An 18,310-nucleotide genomic window follows, 5' to 3' on the forward strand; every position below is an offset into this window, starting at 1 on the left:
AATGTTTTGCTCACGGTTTCTTCCAACCTCATTTGTTAGTAAAAAGCCTCTTCCTCTATATATCACATAGTTTTGTGTTGAAGAAGAGGGAAGTACATCGGGAAATGCCACAAATACTCTCTTATCCGGAGTTATGGCGTTTTCTTCTTGACATTGACCTTGATTCCAGGCTTGTATGTTGTATTGTGAATGACATCAGCCCATCCGTAAGATAAGATTTCTGGAATGTATTTATGGCACTTCTAATATTTACATCTTTTTCAAGTAAGCCCCTGTTCACACTGAAGGTGGCTTTGAAATTGTGCTAGTTTACTTGAAGTAGCATGATTTCAAAGCTGCAGGTCATAGCGATTTCAGGTGCGACTTCATGCACAGATGTCAATGCAAGTTGCAGCTGAAATGGCAATAAAATAGTGCAGGAAACTTTTTTTGCATTCGTGCGGCACCGCTAAGTCGGTCACACTGATTTAAACGGTTCCATTGCCAACAATGGGGTGCGATGTATCATGCAATTTTTTTTTTTCAACATATATTTTATTTATTTTTGTCAGACAATAGATCATAGTGCAAAAACATGCAGATAAATTAATTTGACAGTAGTACCTGTTTTGTAGCCAGTTGAGTACAATATTTATAACAATCATATAGGTCACAGTTGACATGTTACATTTGAGAATTACTCTAGTGTCCCAGAGGCAGGTGGGGGGGGGTGGTGGCCGGGATGAGCGGGACCTACAGGATCAAACAGGTCTTTTAGTATCCATTTACCAGAGAGGTCAACGATGGTCAATACAGTCTTTTGTGTCAAGTGGACATGGGGGGACAAGGAGTCGCCTGTTCCTACTCCAGGGTCAGCTTCCGTGCCACCACCCAGTGCGCCCAGGTTTTATTGATTTTTTTCGGACAGTCTCTTCCCAAATATATTTATAGGGAGGTAGGGCAGTATTGATTATGGACATCCAAAGTTGCCTATCAAGGGGTTGAGTTTGGTTCCATCTTAGAAGAATTGCCTTTCTAGCATAAAAAGACGTGTAGAAGACAAATAATTTTTTCCTTTGAGGGGCCTCAGGGGAGTCACAGATACTGAACAGAAGAGGAATAGGACTGTATGGGACCTTTATGTGCCTTTTATAGAGTTAATATCTTCAATGATTACCTTCCAGTACTTTCTATTTTGGGCCAGGACCAGACCATATGGAAGAGATCTGCACCATCCGAACTGCATTTGGGACACACTGCCCATCTACCGGGATAGATTCTCGCCAAGCGCACTGGGGAGTAATAGGCACTGTGTATGAACTTTAATTGAGTATATCTATCTCTGGCTGAAATCATCAAGGGTAAATACTGCTGTATACCCTCTTCCCAATCATCTGCCAAGTTTGGAATATCTTCCTGCCATGTCCTACACAGCTGAGAGACTTTAGATGTATCCTGAACTGCCAACATATTAGAGATACTAGAAAGTGTTCCACCTCCCTCCAAAGATCTCAACAATTTCTCCAGTTCCGACATCTGTAGTGTTATCACAGGGGGGGAATTGGGCGCGATATGCATGACGCAACTGGAAAAATCTAAAAAACATGTGATTCGGTAGGTCTTTGTCTCTCTTCAGAGTATCAAAGGTCAGCATCCATCCCTCCGATACAATGTCACCCAGCTGTATAATCCCATGTCTAGCCCAAATAGTCGGGTCACTAAAGTGGGTCAGATGTGGGTTACCCCATAGCCGAGTTGTTGGGAACCATGTGTTTGGTTTCCTAGTCTTCAAGTTGACCGTGTCCCATACCTTAAGTGTCGTCCTCATAGGCTGGGTCACATGCGTGTTAGATTTAGCTTCCTGAGCTCTGCGTAGGAGCCCAACAGGGCTGCCTCCAACATAGATGCTGGATTGACCGGGTTCTCAGCCAACCACCATTTAACAGTGACCAATACTGCTGCCCAGTAATAATTTATGAAGCTTGGAAGGGCCAGGCCCCCCAGTTTGAGCAGCAGTTGCAGTGTCGTCTTTTTTCTACTCCTGGGTATCGCTCCCCTCCATATGAAGGTGGTGATTAAGCTGTCTAATCTATTAAAGAAGGCTACAGGGATGGCTACCGTGGTCTGTCTAAAGAGGTAGGTGAATTTGGGCAGCACTGTCATCTTGATAAGATTAACTCGACCCACAGAGGTAAGTGGGAGAGACTTCCAGGCTGCACATCTTTTGGGACAGTTGGGAGATTACTGGATTTAAATTCAAAATAATAAATCAATTTAGTTCCCTGTGTATCTCCACCCCCAGGTACCTAAATTGGGAGACCCTCTGGAGTTGTTCATCTGAAGGCTGGGAATGAGTGTCAGAGTGGAGTGGGAATAGTATGAATTTTCCCCAATTTACGCATATTCCTCAGTATTTTCCAAATCTGTCAATCTCCGATGTTTTTTTCTGTAGGGATGTCCCGTCATCTTGGAGATACAGGAGTGTATCGTCCGCATAAAGTGATACTTTTTCATGGAGTGGGCCCACCGTCACACCACGTATCTGGGGGTTGGATCACCATGGGTTCTGTTGCCAGCGCGAACAATCCTGGGGAAAAGGTGCACCCCTGTCTCGTTCCTCTGCCCAGAGGGAAGGGTGGGGAAAGGACAGTACCTGTATGGACCCTAGCTGTTGGAGACCTGTACACGACCCTGACCCAGGAGATAAAAACCGGGCTGAAACCAAACCTACGGAGGACCTCCCATAGATATTGCCACTCGACAGCTTTCTCTCAATCCAGGGAGGCCACCACCGCAGGTCGTCCATTCCCATCCCCAGAGGCCAAGATTGCATACAACCTCCGGAGATTAATGTCCGTCCCTTTACTGGGCATAAAGCCTGATTGATCTGCATGTACTAAGGTGAGTATCACATAGTTCAGGCGCCTGGCTAGAATGTGTCATGCAATTTACAACTGTCAGATCACATGACAAGTCATACCGGTGTGAACGGGGGCTTAAAGGGATGTTATTCAGAGCTATTAAAGGGAATAAGATGAAAGTCCTGCCTAAGGCCAAGCACCACAAATTCTGCTGCTATTTTTGTAAACTGGAAAACAAATTTGTGTGCCCCATTGATCCTGGTTTCACGTTCTCACTATGGGCATGGACTTTTGCGATTTTTGGACTATGCCCCACTACCCTCTGTGGTACTATAGATCAGTGAGACTGCCTTGGTGGCAATTACGTATGCTATAATTAAGCAGGTAGGTAATGGCTAAAAGTAAAATCCCAGCATCTATAGCCATCCACGATTTAACACTAACCTATCTAGCCCTGTAAAGAAAAAATGTGTATATATAACTTTTCTGCAGGCGATCCCACCCGATCCCATGTTGAGCTGTCAGCCGCGGCTTCGCTTTGTAGGCGGATGCAGAAGACACAACGGAAGCCCCATAGTAACAATGGGTGATGTCACGTCCCATTTATTTAACAGCTGTGGTCGTCTGTGTCCTCTGCAGGGCTTCCGCCGCTGTATATCGGGTCGGATCGCCTTCTGAAAAGGTATGTATATTGATTTCTTCTTTACAGGGCTAGATAGATTAGTATTAGATCGTGGGTGTATATAGATGCAAGGATTTTAGCTTTAGCGTGGACTTCCCCTTTAAACCAGTGAATTATGGCTCCAGGGAGAAGTTTAATTCTGATAACGAAATAAAGCCGGACGACAGACTAGAATTGAAATTTTGGCCAGTTCAACAGGAACCAAGCGGAATTTTTATCTATGTATGGTTGTTTCTGTTCATGAGAAGTTGATACATTGGTCGACTTCTTCTAATGAATAGGACTGCTTGGAAATTTATATTTCACCAGCACTGCAACAAATAGGCTGAAGCACTGATCTGTGTGTTTTGACAGCTGGGAGATGGGGGAGTACCTCCACTGTAAGAATGTGACACAGGGACAAGTGGATTTGATTTAAAGCAAGTCTATTTTAAATCATGATTTAAATTGCTATTAAAAATGGCTTGATTTAAATCATAATTTTTAAAGCGCAACTGTCATCTCTGTCCCGGAGCGGCTCCTCCTCTGACCCGCTGTTGACTCACCAACAGTCCCATTCACTTTAATGGAATGGCTGGTGATGTGGCAGTGATGCTACAAGATGAGGGACGTGGCAGCAGCAGGTGAGAGTGGATGCCCACTAACAGGCACTGCCATGAGGGATCTGAAATGACAGTTGCTCTTTAAATGTAAGGACTTATTCTTGCTAGTAGTTTGAATCTTTTAATATTTGCAAACAAAAATGAAGGTTTCCTATTTAGAATATGCTGTCAGATTAGTAAAGTGGCGATATCGGAAACGATTTTAGGTTAATAGGTTAATCGCACATAGTTGGAGAACTAATCAAATTATTTAATTAAAACAATAATATTATATGACATATTCTTATATTTCCTTAAACGTCAATGTTTAGTAGCTGAAGTGCATAAACAAAATATATTTGAAAAAACAAAAGAACGTTAAACTGAATGTATCAGATGGGTCCACATAAAAAAATCTTCAAACCTGGTCCTTTCATCACAGCACGTCTTTTTGTGATGCTTCATTTGGCCCACCAGGCCTTGCATCTCTTTGTTGCATTGCTTCCATTTTTCACACATACCTGCTTTACTCATAGGTAGAGGGACTTTAAATTTTTCCCACATTGGATCTCTTTTACGGCCTGCTGACAATTTGCTCCTCCAGGGAGGAATACAGCACTTCAAGCTATGTGCAGAAAGATCACACGTTTTATAAGCTGCTTAGATAGTTTCACTTTCATTTTTCCTGCTTGCCCTTCCTCCTCACACTTAATGCTGGGTACCGATGCATTTCTATTCAAACAATCATACAGTTTGTAGTGTATATAGTTTTGCAAAACCATAGGATACAAGAATATTCCTGAACTTTGTTTGATCTCATTGTTACTGTAAAATTGTGTGAATGCATCAATGCAGTGCATGTTAGCTTGCAGAGCTTGGATTCATTGAATGAGTTTACCAAAAATGTAAATATTGCAGAATATACAGCCTCATGCAACATAGCTAGGCTCCATTTCATGCTGAATAAACTAAATTGTTAATGTATCTTAAATAGAAAACTATTTTTAGATAGATTTTTACTCCAAAAACATTTTGATAAAATAAAGTTTCATAATCAAAAAAATAAGATTTAAAAAAAAAAAAAATCATAAATTTTTATCCACCCAGTACAGGGAGGATTCCCACATCCATATCAAATGTGTGGCTGGGGGAATTGGTGGTTATTATTTTATTTTTATTTTTTTAATCTTTAACCTGGCTGAATGGAAAAAACTGACCCATATCTAACGAAGGTACTATACTTCACAGGGGGCATTTTATAAAAAATAAAAAGAAATAATTGCATAGCAGTTTGTCCAGGGAAAATACATGCACATTGGTTTTCTGCAAAAAAAATAAATAAATAAGAATGCTGTTAATCTATATCCTGTGCTGGTTGAATGTTTTCATTGTTTTAATGGGAAAATGTGAAAACCTGCATTTTGCCACTGGATGGCGTGAAGTATTCTATGAATTTCCTATTATGTTTATCGCAATCGAATAGCCAAATGTTATTTTTTTTCGATGAAAATATTAAACCAACATGGCAAATGGCCTAATAACTTTTTTTTTTTTTTTTTTTTTTTTTTTTTTTGGCACAGAATGGCGCTACATGCACTTTCACTGGGTGAATTGCTATGCATTTTATTTTTATAGCCATGTCTGCTTTGTTGGCTTTAAAGTCTCTAGATTTTGAGAAAGCAGTATAATGAATTTGAATGTGTATTTTTAAATGCAGGGACATATAATTTACCTCCTGCCAGTCATTTCAGGCTAGAAAGAGCCTGACTGCAATGTCCTTCTTTGCAATTACAAGATAGGACATGAGCTCTGTCATATAATCTCTTAGACAACCTCACGTCTATTTACATTGGTAGGCATAGCTGTAAATATTATCCATGCCTATATAAACCGTCTTGTGCTTTAATTTTATTGGCTAGTAAAATAAATGGCAAGTTACTTTAGACAAAAAGCTACTAGGATTAGTCATAAATGCCTATGTTTTTATGAAAGAAAACATGTAATGAAAAAATATGTAGACTGTCATTAATGAATTCTCTTTTTGAAAATGCTAGTTCTCTGGCTGTCATCTAAAAGTTCCAGCAGTTTAGCTGATTAAGAAAAAATGATTGCAGATCAGGAACTCAGACTTTGCTGCATGGTTTCTCCAGGTCAGCAACTCAGTCAGAGGAAATCGAGCAATGCTAAGTCCCTATACTGGGTGTTGATCCCTGGTGCATGGAATAGAGCTCCAGGCTCAGAGTCTGGGGGCTGGATGGTGAGCATTGCAGTACAGATGTTTAGGGCAGTATACACCAAAGGGATAAATGTTTGGAAAGCTAGAATCTGCTTCCCAGGCATTTATCCCTGGGTGCATAATGCCCTAAACGTCTGTACGGACTCTGAGTTTGATAGGCTGCTGGCAGCGGGAGTGGACAGCTTTACCCTCCACTCGCACATTAATGTCAGAGCCCCATGCGATGAGGCTAAAATGCCCAGTGTGTAGTGCCCAGTGTGCATGAGGCCTAATGCTTGAATGTGTTATCTCTCAATAAGATCACAATACAATTGGCAATGCGAATCAGCCATTGTAGTAATCCATCAGTCCCCCAATCTGCCACACTGACTTGCTAGAGTATACATTTATCCCAAACCCACCACCCCCCCCCCCCCCCCAATCTCCCAGCTGTAGTGTATTCACATGATATTTAATGGAATCCCAGTCTTAGTCTATAGGGTTTAATATTGAGTTGGTCCACCCTTTGCCGCTCTAACAGCTTCAACTCTTCTGGGAAGGCAGTCCACAAGGTTTAGGAGTGTGTCCATGGGAATATTTGACCATTCTTTCTTCCAGTAGCACATTTGTGAGGTCAGGCACTGATGTGGACACTTGCAGTCTCTGTTCGAATTCATCCCAAAGGTGCTCTGTTGGGTTGAGGTCACGACAGCCAAGTTCCTCCACCCCAAACTCGCTCATCCATGTCTTTATGACCTGGCTTGGTGCACTGGTCCAAATTATTTGGTGGAGGGGGGATTATGGTGTGGGGTTGTTTTTCAGGGGTTGGGCCTGGCCTCTTATTTCCAGTGAAGGTAACACTTAAGGCGTCAGCATACCAGGACGTTTTGGACATTTTCATGCTCCCAACTTTGTGGGAACAGTTTGGGGATGGCCCCTTCCTGTTCCAACCTCACTGACCGCCAGTGCAAAAAGCAAGGTCCATAAAAACTTGGATGAGTGAATCTGGGGTGGAGGAACTTGACTGGCCTGCCTGGCCCTGACTTCAACCCGATACAACACCTTTGGGATGAATTAGACCGGAGACTGCGAGCCGGGCCTTCTTACCGTGTCTGAACTTACAAATGCGTTAATGGAAGAATGGTCAAATATTCCCATAGACACCATCCTAAACCTTGTGGACAGCCTTCTCGGAAGAGTTGAAGCTGTTATAGCTGCAAAGGGTGGGCCAATTCAATATTGGACCCTACGGTCTAAGACTGGGATGCCATTAAAGTTCATAAGTGTGTAAAGGCAGGCGTCCCAATACTTTTGCCAAAATAGTGTGTGTGTGTGTGTGTGTGTGTGTGTGTGTGTGTGTGTGTGTGTGTTTTTCTCTCTCTCTAATGTAATATATTATCATGTACTTTGAAGAAAGCTCATCTCAATTCATGGAGTGCTTTTCATTGAGGGAAGTGACAGATTTTATGAAGGGTGGGCAAGGTCCCAACAGCTCATTGTAACCCCATGAGTATAAGGGGCACTTATCATTCAATGTATGTATCTTCCCTTGTGCTGATTAAAAAACAAAAAACAAACACTGGATTTTAAGGAAGTATTTCTACAGGCTTGTTAAGTTTCTCTCCAAAAAAATAAAAATAAATCTAGACTTTGAAATCTGTTGATTAAAAAAAACCATGTGGGTGTCCTAAGTGTTTACATTCTGTTAGGTATTCTGTTCCCTCAAGCAGCTGTCACGTTTTTCTAAGGGTTAGGAACATGCCTGTGAGTCAGATGTAGTTCTTTCCCACAACAGATCAGCATCATGTAGCGTAGCACTGACTGGCAGCGTACAACTCATTACAAAGATGCTGGGTGGGACTACTCAGATTTCCTTTTAGGAAGTTGGCTGCAGGGGTGGCTCAGTGTTTAAATTAGATTGCTTCCTCCAGAATTTCTCAGACTCCAGTGTGTAGTGAGGGTGAGCCTGCTCAACACAATCTGTTCAATGGCTTGCTATTTTTATTGAGATGTGCATGGCGTTGGGCCGTCTTGAAGTTACCTGATCCTTCTACAGAAATTCAGACTCAAGTATTCAGACCTACATGAAGCCCAAGGTGATTGTAAAACGATACTGAAATCTTAGATGGTGAAATGCTCTCGTTATTGATGATCTTTGGGTTTTGATTATCACGTGTTCGCCATACTGGCTATAGCACTGCTGGCTTTCAGTAGTCCGAGCCAGTATGACCTTTAACATGGTCTTCACAAGTAAGTCAACCTTACAGCAGCAGGTTGTGACTCCTGAAAGCATGTGAGTACGTAGTTAAAGCATTTTTCTTTTCTTTTTATAGTTATTTAAAATGTATTTTTTAATGCCTTTTTAGATTGCTCTGATTCTTTCTTTCTACTTTGGTAAACCTTTGAGGCTGATCCATAAAAACTTGTGCAGAGGAAAGGAATGCTATTGCTTGGAGCAACCTAATTAGACTTTCTTTATCCCCTTCTGCCCTTTCTGAAGTCTTGGAATTGATCCCTTTTAATTTTCCTCAATTAGGGATAGGAAATGATTGGATGTTATGGGTATCTACTACATTTTTGCTTTTTCTCCAGTCAGCATACACTCTGTAATGTTGCGTCTTTCATCAGCAGTATAAGACACGTGGGCTGTCATGTATATATCTTCCCCTTCGATTTATAGTTTATTGTTTAATAAAATGATAATGGAGTGCAGTCGGTATCAGAAACATGTGCTGTTCTAGCCTTTTAAACTCTTCATTCTGTTTTTGCAGAGGAGTGGTTCAGACTCATAATTGATATGATGGAGGTAATTAGATGAAGATTTTCTCCCTTTTACTGCCTTGCGCTCTAAGTTAATCTTCATCCATCATGTTTTTTCTTAGTTTTAACTGCAGACATTATTGATCATCCTTCAAGTTCCTGTCTATTTAAATGAAGTATTCTGTAGAAATGCTGCAGGTTTGTGTTCACGTCTACACTGAAAGTAAACCTTCGTAAAGGATGCAAGAGATGTATGAAACTTGTTTTCTTTTGTATTTAGGATAAATTATGTTGGTGGGAGGATGCTAGTAGTAGTAGTTGTTGGTCACATTCAGCTAGACATGTTGTTTTACATAAATGTTCCACCCATAATCCAAGTGACTTCCTTTGAACAGCAGGTCCGTTGGCTTCTTTATTTAAAGCACAGTCTTTTGAATTAGTGTGGCCGAGCTGCTCATGTAGCTTTAAAGATGAACTTCACTCCCCTGTGCACTTTTTTTTATTTTTATCTTTTTCGCCTCAGAGGAGTTTCTTCTCCCCCCCCCCCCCCCCCCCCATACAAGTCTATAGGATGTAAAAGCAGCTAGATGCGGGTCAGGAGGAGGTCAACTGTAGGTCAAATCTCAGAAGCATCTCAAACTGATGCCACAAGTAAGCTTCTTTTTTCTGACACAAGCTGCCTTTGTCAAAGCAGATAACCAAAACCTACATACCCCAAGCTCTTGAACAAAATCAGATGCTGTTGCGTTTCATAGGCATTATCTCAAGAGCAGAAAAATGGGGAACTTCACCAACACACTTGGCTAAAGTGGCAATCTTTGTCCTTTTTCCCCCATAATGTAACAAGCATCACAAGCCAAAATTTCAGGACGTCCTGGGATTCCTTTTTCAAGACACAGGGATCCTGCGAGAGCCTGGACCATAGGCCTGTAATGTTGTTAAGCTGGTCATGGATAGAAATTTGTCTGGTTCAGAATGGGCTGGTCGAGATGCCATCCACCCCGCTTAGGTATTTCTGCCAAACTGTGCCTCCTGCCCTCCAAACTGTTCCAGCAGACCGAGAGCCAATACCAGTCCTTTTACCACAAGCATCGTACACAGACAAGCTGTTCCATTAGAACCAAAGGAATGACTGTTGAACAGAAATAGAAGTTTTTATACACTTCAAAGGTAGGTCAGTCACCACATGAACAATAAAACCAAATGTTACACCACACACACACTGATTAAATAAGGTGGTAGAGTTGATATGAGGCTAATCCCATCATGAAGGAACCCCCAAGAGTTAGCCAAATCAGCCACCAAACAATAGAGGACTCAACAATGGGAATGCACACCTAGGGAGACAGACAATGGGAGAGGGACACAACATAAACCGTGATCCCACCCTACCTCAGTCTGAGATAAACTCATATAATGTTCTAGTAGTCTGAAAGGGTGGCATAGATCTCTTGAGGGATATTGTTGCAAGTCTCAGGTGAAGGAGACTCTCCAACCCAGTCTGTAGGAGGGCCACCATATTTACTCTGACCATTAACCTGTATAAGATTAATATTACACCCATCCATCCACTCCAGAAGGAAAACCTTATTGTCCTTAAACAGAGAAGTAATTAAAGCCTCGCTCTCAGCTTCTGTTACATGCTTGTCCATCAATAGAGAATGATCTGCTCTCTTCGTGGGCCAAAATCAGTAGGAGGCTTCCCTCTAGTCCTCCTCAAAAAGTCCTCGTCTTGGTTGGGTCTGTCACAATGACTTCAAGATGTGCTGGTGAAAATCCCTTTTTATCTATGATTGTATGGTGGTACCCTCTATCAGTTAACTACAGCACCCTGCATGAACTGTGGTCACAAATGTAATGTGCGCAACAGATATGCATAAAAGTGGAAGTTCAGGCAAAACCTAAAATCTAACGCTAAACCTACGCTCTGACACATTTTAAGCCTAATCGATCTAGCCATGTAAAGAGGAGATGGCTGTACTTGCCTATTCTGCAGTTGCTCCGGTTCTGTCCCATGCTGAGCTGTCAGCAGCGGCTTCAGTATGGAGGCTGGTGCAGGAGAGGCAGCGCACAACTGAAGCCCAATAGTAACACTATAGGTGATGTCACTTACCAGCCGTTGCCCGCTCTCTCTAGACAACAGCTGCCTCTGTAGGCCGGACTGGTTTCAGAACAGGTAGGTATAATGATTTTGGGGAGTTTCTTCTCGACAGGTAGTGTGTTTAGAATGCGACTGAGAATAGATTTAGCATCAGGTTTTAGCTGAGCTTCTACTTTAAGCCCAGGTTCACACTATAGCACGCTGCAGAACGCACAGGAGCGCTATGCGTCCCTGTTCCCCATTTCAGAGATGAATCGGTGCCGATTCTATGCCTGAATTCGGCCCTGAAACTGAGCCAAAGACGCACAGTGTTTTTGTGTAGTGCACGCTGCAGCCATCCCGGAGATATGTGAACTGGCTCCATAGGGAGCCAGTCACATTCTCCTACTATGCAAATTTGATGCAGGGAAATGTACATCTAATTCACATAGGTGTGAATGGCGGCTTAAGGATGAGGACTGTGTGACTTTGGTAATGGGTATTTGTAGTGACTTGGAGCGGATGACACCACGCAGATCATAGTAAAATTAGATCTCACCAGTACTCTTTTTGAAAATATATACTCCTTTTTATTAGTGCATTGTCGCATCAATCAAAGCCCACATTGGGGTCTGCACAGGGTCCCTTTCTCAATGCAATATAGACTTTGCATGTCCCTGAAACGTTGATGTGTTTTACTAATGTGACTTTGCACTAATAAGCGAGCCTCTATGTTTGTCATATTGATGGTTACGTTTCATTGTTTTACTGCACCTCAATACAACTGTCCTATCCAAAGGTAATTTTAAATATTAACTACATTTTTGTCACTGCACAAATAAATTTTTTTTACAGCTCCTAAGTGACAATAGTGTTACACTGCATACAGGGGCGGACTGACAACTCATGGGGCCCCCGGACAATAGGAGATTATAGAGCCCCCAGACAATCAGATTATGGGACCACACACTATCACACACACACACACTATCTCACACACACACTATCTCACACACACACTATCTCACACACACACTATCTCACACACACACTATCTCACACACACACTATCTCACACACACACTATCTCACACACACACTATCTCACACACACACTCTATCTCACACACACACACTATCTCTCTCACACACACACACTATCTCTCTCACACACACACACTATCTCTCTCACACACACACACTATCTCTCTCACACACACACACTATCTCTCACACACACACACACTATCTCACACACACACACACACACACACACACACACACTATCTCACACACACACACACACACACACACACACTATCTCACACACACACACACTATCTCACACACACACACACTATCTCACACACACACACACTATCTCACACACACACACACTATCTCTCTCACACACACACACTATCTCTCACACACACACACTATCTCTCTCACACACACACACTATCTCTCTCACACACACACACTATCTCTCTCACACACACACACTATCTCTCTCACACACACACTCACACTATCTCACACACACACTCACACTATCACACACACTATCACACACACTATCACACAGTATACATAGACATATTTCTATTGGCTGAGAAGGTACTGGAGAGGTGGGGCAGCTATAATCTCGGAATTTTTAGACCAAACGGATGTCGGTAAGGGACATTTCAGAGACGGATGTAAAAAAAAAAATTTTTTACATCCTGTACGTGGTTTTACTGAGGCTGGCAACCCCGATGGGGCCCCCTAGTGGCATGGGGGCCCTCGGGTAGCGCCCGAGTGGCCCAATCTCTTTTAGGATGGGAACACTGCAAGATTTAACATATCTACTCATCAGAATGCAAAATGTTCTGTGAATGGAGGAGGCCCGGTCCTGTCATTCATCTGCCACTCCCCATTCACAGAGAGACTTTCATTTTGTGAAAACACTACAAGGAATCTTGTGAATGGAGAAGACAGAGGGGTGGACAGCTGTCTAGACTTCTTAAATGTGTTGCAACGGTGGAGCTGGGGGAGTTAACCCCTGCAGTGCTGGAAGTTCAGCAATGTGAATTGAGTCTGTTATCACAGCAGGGAACATTTCTATGTGAAGGAGCAATGGTCAGGATGTGGGATATAAATCATTAGATGTAAGTAATGTACCTAACTAAACCTATATCCCAGAAAAAATGTTTTAACCTCAGCTTTAAAGTGCACCTGTCAATATCTTAAGGCTTATAGCATTGCAAAGTTTGAGTCTTTGAGCAGATTTTACAGATTATATCAGCCTAGGATTTGGGCTTCGGGGAAGCAGAAGACAACATGTAAAGGTATTTGCAGGTATAGCCAAGAGCCTGCAGTACAGTGCTGGAGCCTGTTCAATCCCCCTAGGGCACTGACAGGTGTGCTTTGAGAGACTGTCATCTAGGCTACAAGACTAATGCTCTTCTTTGATAGTGGAAATGTGATTGTCTTATTACACATACACTTTAAATTCATCGTTAGATTATGAGTCAGGTATAGTGTTAGTGCTGTAGACCCTGATCCCCCCCCATGTATGTTTATTAGGTCAAAAGTGGTTTCTTGCTGGATGTTTGTCTCATAACACAGGGAGCAATCTCTGTAATTACATGCATCGCTCCAAACATTGTGTGCCATTTACCATCACATAATTTAATAGCTTTGTGTTTTGTATCTACAATTTACTGTCCCATAAATGTAGCTGTATTGGATTTCTCCACTTTTTTTCCTAGAGCATTCCTTGACTTGATCACGTAGATCATTTCCAGTATGTGATAGTGAAATCTTGTGTACCGCAATGTTATGTTATACATCATTTTTCAGGGAGTACTATTGTGGACAGTGAAGTCACCTACCGTATATACTCGAGTATAGGTCGATCCGAATATAAGCCGAGGCCCCTAATTTACCACAAAAAAAATGGGAAAACGTATTGACTCGTGTATAAGCCGAGGGTGAGACATGCCTGTCCATCCCTGTGTGTCCGTCCATCCCTGTGTGTCCGTCCATCCCTGTGTGTCCGTCCATCCCTGTGTGTCCGTCCATCCTGTGTCCTGTGCCTTTGTCCTGTGCCTTTGTCCTTCTGCAGCGATCTGCATGTAAAAACATGCCAGGATCGCCGCACCTCTTCTCGTCTGTGACAGACGGCGGCCATTCCACTGTTCAAAAGCCGCGCCTCCGTCTGTGATAGGCGGAACACTCAATTTCCCATCAGTCAGTGTTCCGCCTATCACGGACATCCTCTCATCCTCGTCCGTAGTATGAGGATGAGCGGATGTCCGTGATAGGCGGACCACTGACTGCTGGGAAATTGAGTGTTCCGCCTATCACAGACAGGGAGGCGCGGCTTTTGAATAGTGGAATGGCCGCCGTCTGTCTGCACGACACGCTGATCGGGTAGACAGATGGCGGTGACTCGAGTATAAGCCGAGGGGGGCACTTTCAGCCCTAAAAAAGGGGCTGAAAATCTCGGCTTATACTCGAGTATATACGGTAACCACTTTCGGACCGCCCACTGTATATATACGTCATTAGCTCCCGCCGCTTCCCGGTCATTTCCACGTTTACTGGAGCCGTTGGTAAAGGCGGAAATTATTCGATCCCCTGGAGCGATGGGCAGGAAGTCGAGGGAGGGCAAGATGGCCCCCACTCGACTCTATGCGCTTGGAGGACCAGAGCAACGTCTGACGTCACTTCCGACGAACGGCCTTAAAGGGCCAATTGTTGTTGTTTTTTTTTTTTTTCAGAAATGCAAAATTACTTATTTTTTTGCTTTCAAGTGTAAATAACATATTTTATTTTTATTTTTTTAACGTGCTCATAAGCCAACTCGTACGTAAGTTGCTCCCAAATATGTAAACAGTTTTCAAATCACACGTGTGGTATCGACGGGATCGTTGGAGCAAGACCAATAATTCTGGCATTAGGCCTCCCCCGTAACTCTAAACTGGTAACCTGTAAAAAATGTTAAAGCTTCGCCTATGGAGATTTTGAATGTACCGTAGTGTGTCACCATTCCACGAGCATGCGCAATTTTAAAAAATTTACTTGTTCGCTATGTGTTTACTCAGCGTTAACATCATCTTTGTCATACAAAAAACTGGACTAACTTTACTGTTTTTTTATTTTGTTTTTTGTTTTGTTATTTTTAATTCATTAAAGTGTATTTTTGAAAATTGCATTTGAAACACCGCTGCGGAAATACAAGTTGACATAAAATATTTCAACGACCGCCATTTTATTTTCTAGGTTCTCTGCTAAGAAAAACAATGTTTAGGTCGTCTAATTTTCTAGCGAAAAATACTAATTTAAACTTGTAAACCACAAGTGTCAGAAAAGGCCTGGACTTTGGGTGGTAAAAGGATCTAGCACAGGGGTAGGCAACCCCCGGCACTCAAAGCCTCTTATTCCGGTGTCTTGTCATATAACGTCCTCCAGACTCCGAAAATTGCCGAGGATGAACGGCGCCTGCGCCGTGAGTCCAGGTTCTATCCCCATTATCCAAGTGGACATAGAGTAGGAATAAAAAAGAGCCGAGCGCGAAGCGTGGCGAGCAATGCTCGCCCGCGAGGGGCCCTCTAATATTCACAACCCTATGTCCGCTTGGATGGTGGGGCTACCACCTCCACTCACGGCGTAGCCGCCGTTTAGCTTCGGAGATTTTCGTCTGGCCCGGACACTATTTGATGGCCGGACATTATACGGCAGAACACCGGCACTCAACTCCCTGTCAGCAGAGCAGCGCAGGGAAGTGTCAGACACTAATGCATTCCAATTTCAGAATTCCCCCCTCCACTGAGGGGGAGGCACTGTGCCCCCACACATTGTAAAAGATGGGAAGCATTGTTTGGTTCTCTAACTTTGCTGTAGCTGCAATCGTCGGCTTTTGTGATGGGGAAGAGATTGGGTGCAGTTCTGCTTGGGGCGGTCTCTTTTTCCAGGAGGAGGACTGTCAATGGGCACTGCTAAAGCCAAACACAGTCCTGCTATACCTGTCCAGTCTGGAGGAAGATGACACACTTGGTTGCCACTAGCAATCTTAGAAAGGATTTATTTTAAAAGTCAGCAGCTGCAGTATTTGTAGCTGCTGACTTTTAAAATTTTTTTTTTTTTTAAGGGGCACCCCACTTTAAGCAAGAGTTATTTTTATTGCAGAAATGATTGTTGTTTTTCTAAATTTATAAGTGGTGAAATTAGATGAGAAGAGTGCCGTGGAGTTTTTCTTCAAAGACCAAATGAAGTCTCATATTTGGTGTACATAGCCATGACTCCTCTGTGCAGTTACTGTAAGCAATTATTCATCTTGCCTTTACAAATGTTATTTAAGATGACTCTTTTACGCAAATTGCCAAGATTTAATTATAACAGGTTCGGTCATCCCAGTTAACTAAAATATGTGCACCTAACACCCTTCTAGTCATAATTGGGAATTAAATAATATAAAAAGGTTGCAGCTCACTATTTACAAATAGTTGATCGAACTGTTAGTCACAGTTGGGCCCTTTTCACATGGGCGTTCCCTATGTCCGTTTTTCACCCATGCATTGACGGATGAAAAACGGACGGACATACGTGTATCTCTATGGGATAGCGGATGTTAGTGGAAGATGATCTTCCAACATGCGTCATGTTACACCAAAAAAAAAACCTGTAACTGAACATAAAAAAGTAACGCCTGTGTGAAACTAGCCTGAATGTTTTATTAAGGAGTAAGAATGGGCTCGGGCATGTTGGCAACCACATGTGCAGAGTCTACCAGGGAGTCGGTGCTGCACAGCGCTAATCACAGGCACTGAGACATTTCCGATCTCTGCAGCTGCAGATTGGGAAAGTGTCTCTGCCTGTGATTAGCACTGTGCAGCCCCAACTTTCTGGTGGGCTCTGCACGTGTGGTTGCGAATACGCCCAACCCGTGCTTATTAGGGAGCATTTCATTTTACAATTTTTACAAAATGTTCTTCCATTAGTGTTTGTTGGAGGATATAGCTTCAGTCACTCAAACCAGTGGATTGGGCCTCTTGCACGTGGATGAAAAAAAAACACCATAGCGTTTAGGTGTTTATGTATGTACAGTTGCGCTCATAAGTTTACATACCTTGGCAGAATTTATGATTTCTTGGCCATTTTTCAGAATATGAATGATAACACAAACGTTTCTTTCACTCATGGTTAGAGTTTGGCTGAAGCCATTTATTATCAATCAACTGTTTTTTCTCTTTAAATCATAATGACAACAGAAACTAGCCAAATGACCCTGATCAAAAGTTTACATACCCCAGTTCTTAATACCGTGTATTGCCCCCTTTAACATCAATGACCGCTTGAAGTCTTTTGTGGTATCTGTGAATGAGGCTCTTTATCTTCTCAGATGGAAAAGCTACGCATTCCTTTTAGCAAAAAGCCTCCAGTTGCTGTACATTCTTGGTCTGTCTTGCATGAACTGCACATTTGAGATCTCCCCAGAGTGGCTCAATGATATTAAGGTCAGGAGACCGAGATGGCCACTCCAGAACCTTCACTTAATTCTGCTGTAGCCAATGACAGTTCATCTTGGCCTTGTGTTTTGGATCATTGTCATGTTGGAATGTCCAAGTACGCCCCATGCACAGCTTCCTGGCTGATGAATGCAAATGTTCCTCCAGTTTTTTTTGATGACATACTGCATTCATCTTACCATCAACTTTGACCAAATTCCTGTGCCTTTGTAGCTCACACATCCCCAAAACATCAGCGATTGACCTCAGTGTTTCACAGTAGGAATGGTGTACCTTTCATCATAGGCCTTGTTAACTCCTCTCCCAGGTGTAGCGTTTGGTTGTGGCCAAAAAGCAAAATTTTGGTCTCATCACTCCAAAGAACTTTGTGCCAGAAAGTTTTGGGCTTGTCTCTGTGCTGTTTTGTGTATTGTAAGCAGGATACTTTGTGGCATTTGCGTAGTAATGGCTTCTGGCGACTCAACCATGTAGCCCATCTTTCTTCAAGTGCCTCCTTATTGTGCATCTTGAAACAGCCACACCACATGTTTTCAGAGAGTCCTGCATTTCACCTGAAGTTATTTGTGGGTTTTTCTTTGCATGCTTCTCACATATGGACATAATATACTGATGTGTATACACAGGGAGTTGCTGGCAT

General features: G+C 42.6%; 1 protein-coding gene across 4 annotated transcripts in view; it reads left to right on the forward strand.

The window, feature by feature from the left end:
• MCC (MCC regulator of Wnt signaling pathway) overlaps positions 1-18,310 on the forward strand; it is a 523,846-nt gene that overhangs the window by 250,805 nt on the left and 254,731 nt on the right. Inside the window, exon 1 of one of the 4 annotated variants that reach the window (XM_077462270.1) lies at positions 8,220-8,414. The exons of 2 other annotated variants lie outside the window; for them this stretch is intronic. In XM_077462270.1, coding sequence (XP_077318396.1) covers positions 8,403-8,414 — 12 coding nt within the window. In that variant the 5' untranslated portion in view covers positions 8,220-8,402. Of the gene's footprint in view, positions 1-8,219; positions 8,415-8,457; positions 8,612-18,310 lie in introns of those variants that run through there. One more of the 4 variants, XM_077462272.1, reaches the window with a different exon arrangement.

Source organism: Lithobates pipiens, unplaced genomic scaffold (genome assembly GCF_037356315.1).
Source record: "Lithobates pipiens isolate NorthernLeopardFrog02 unplaced genomic scaffold, aLitPip1_a1.2 Scaffold_3, whole genome shotgun sequence".
NCBI lineage: Eukaryota > Metazoa > Chordata > Amphibia > Anura > Ranidae > Lithobates > Lithobates pipiens.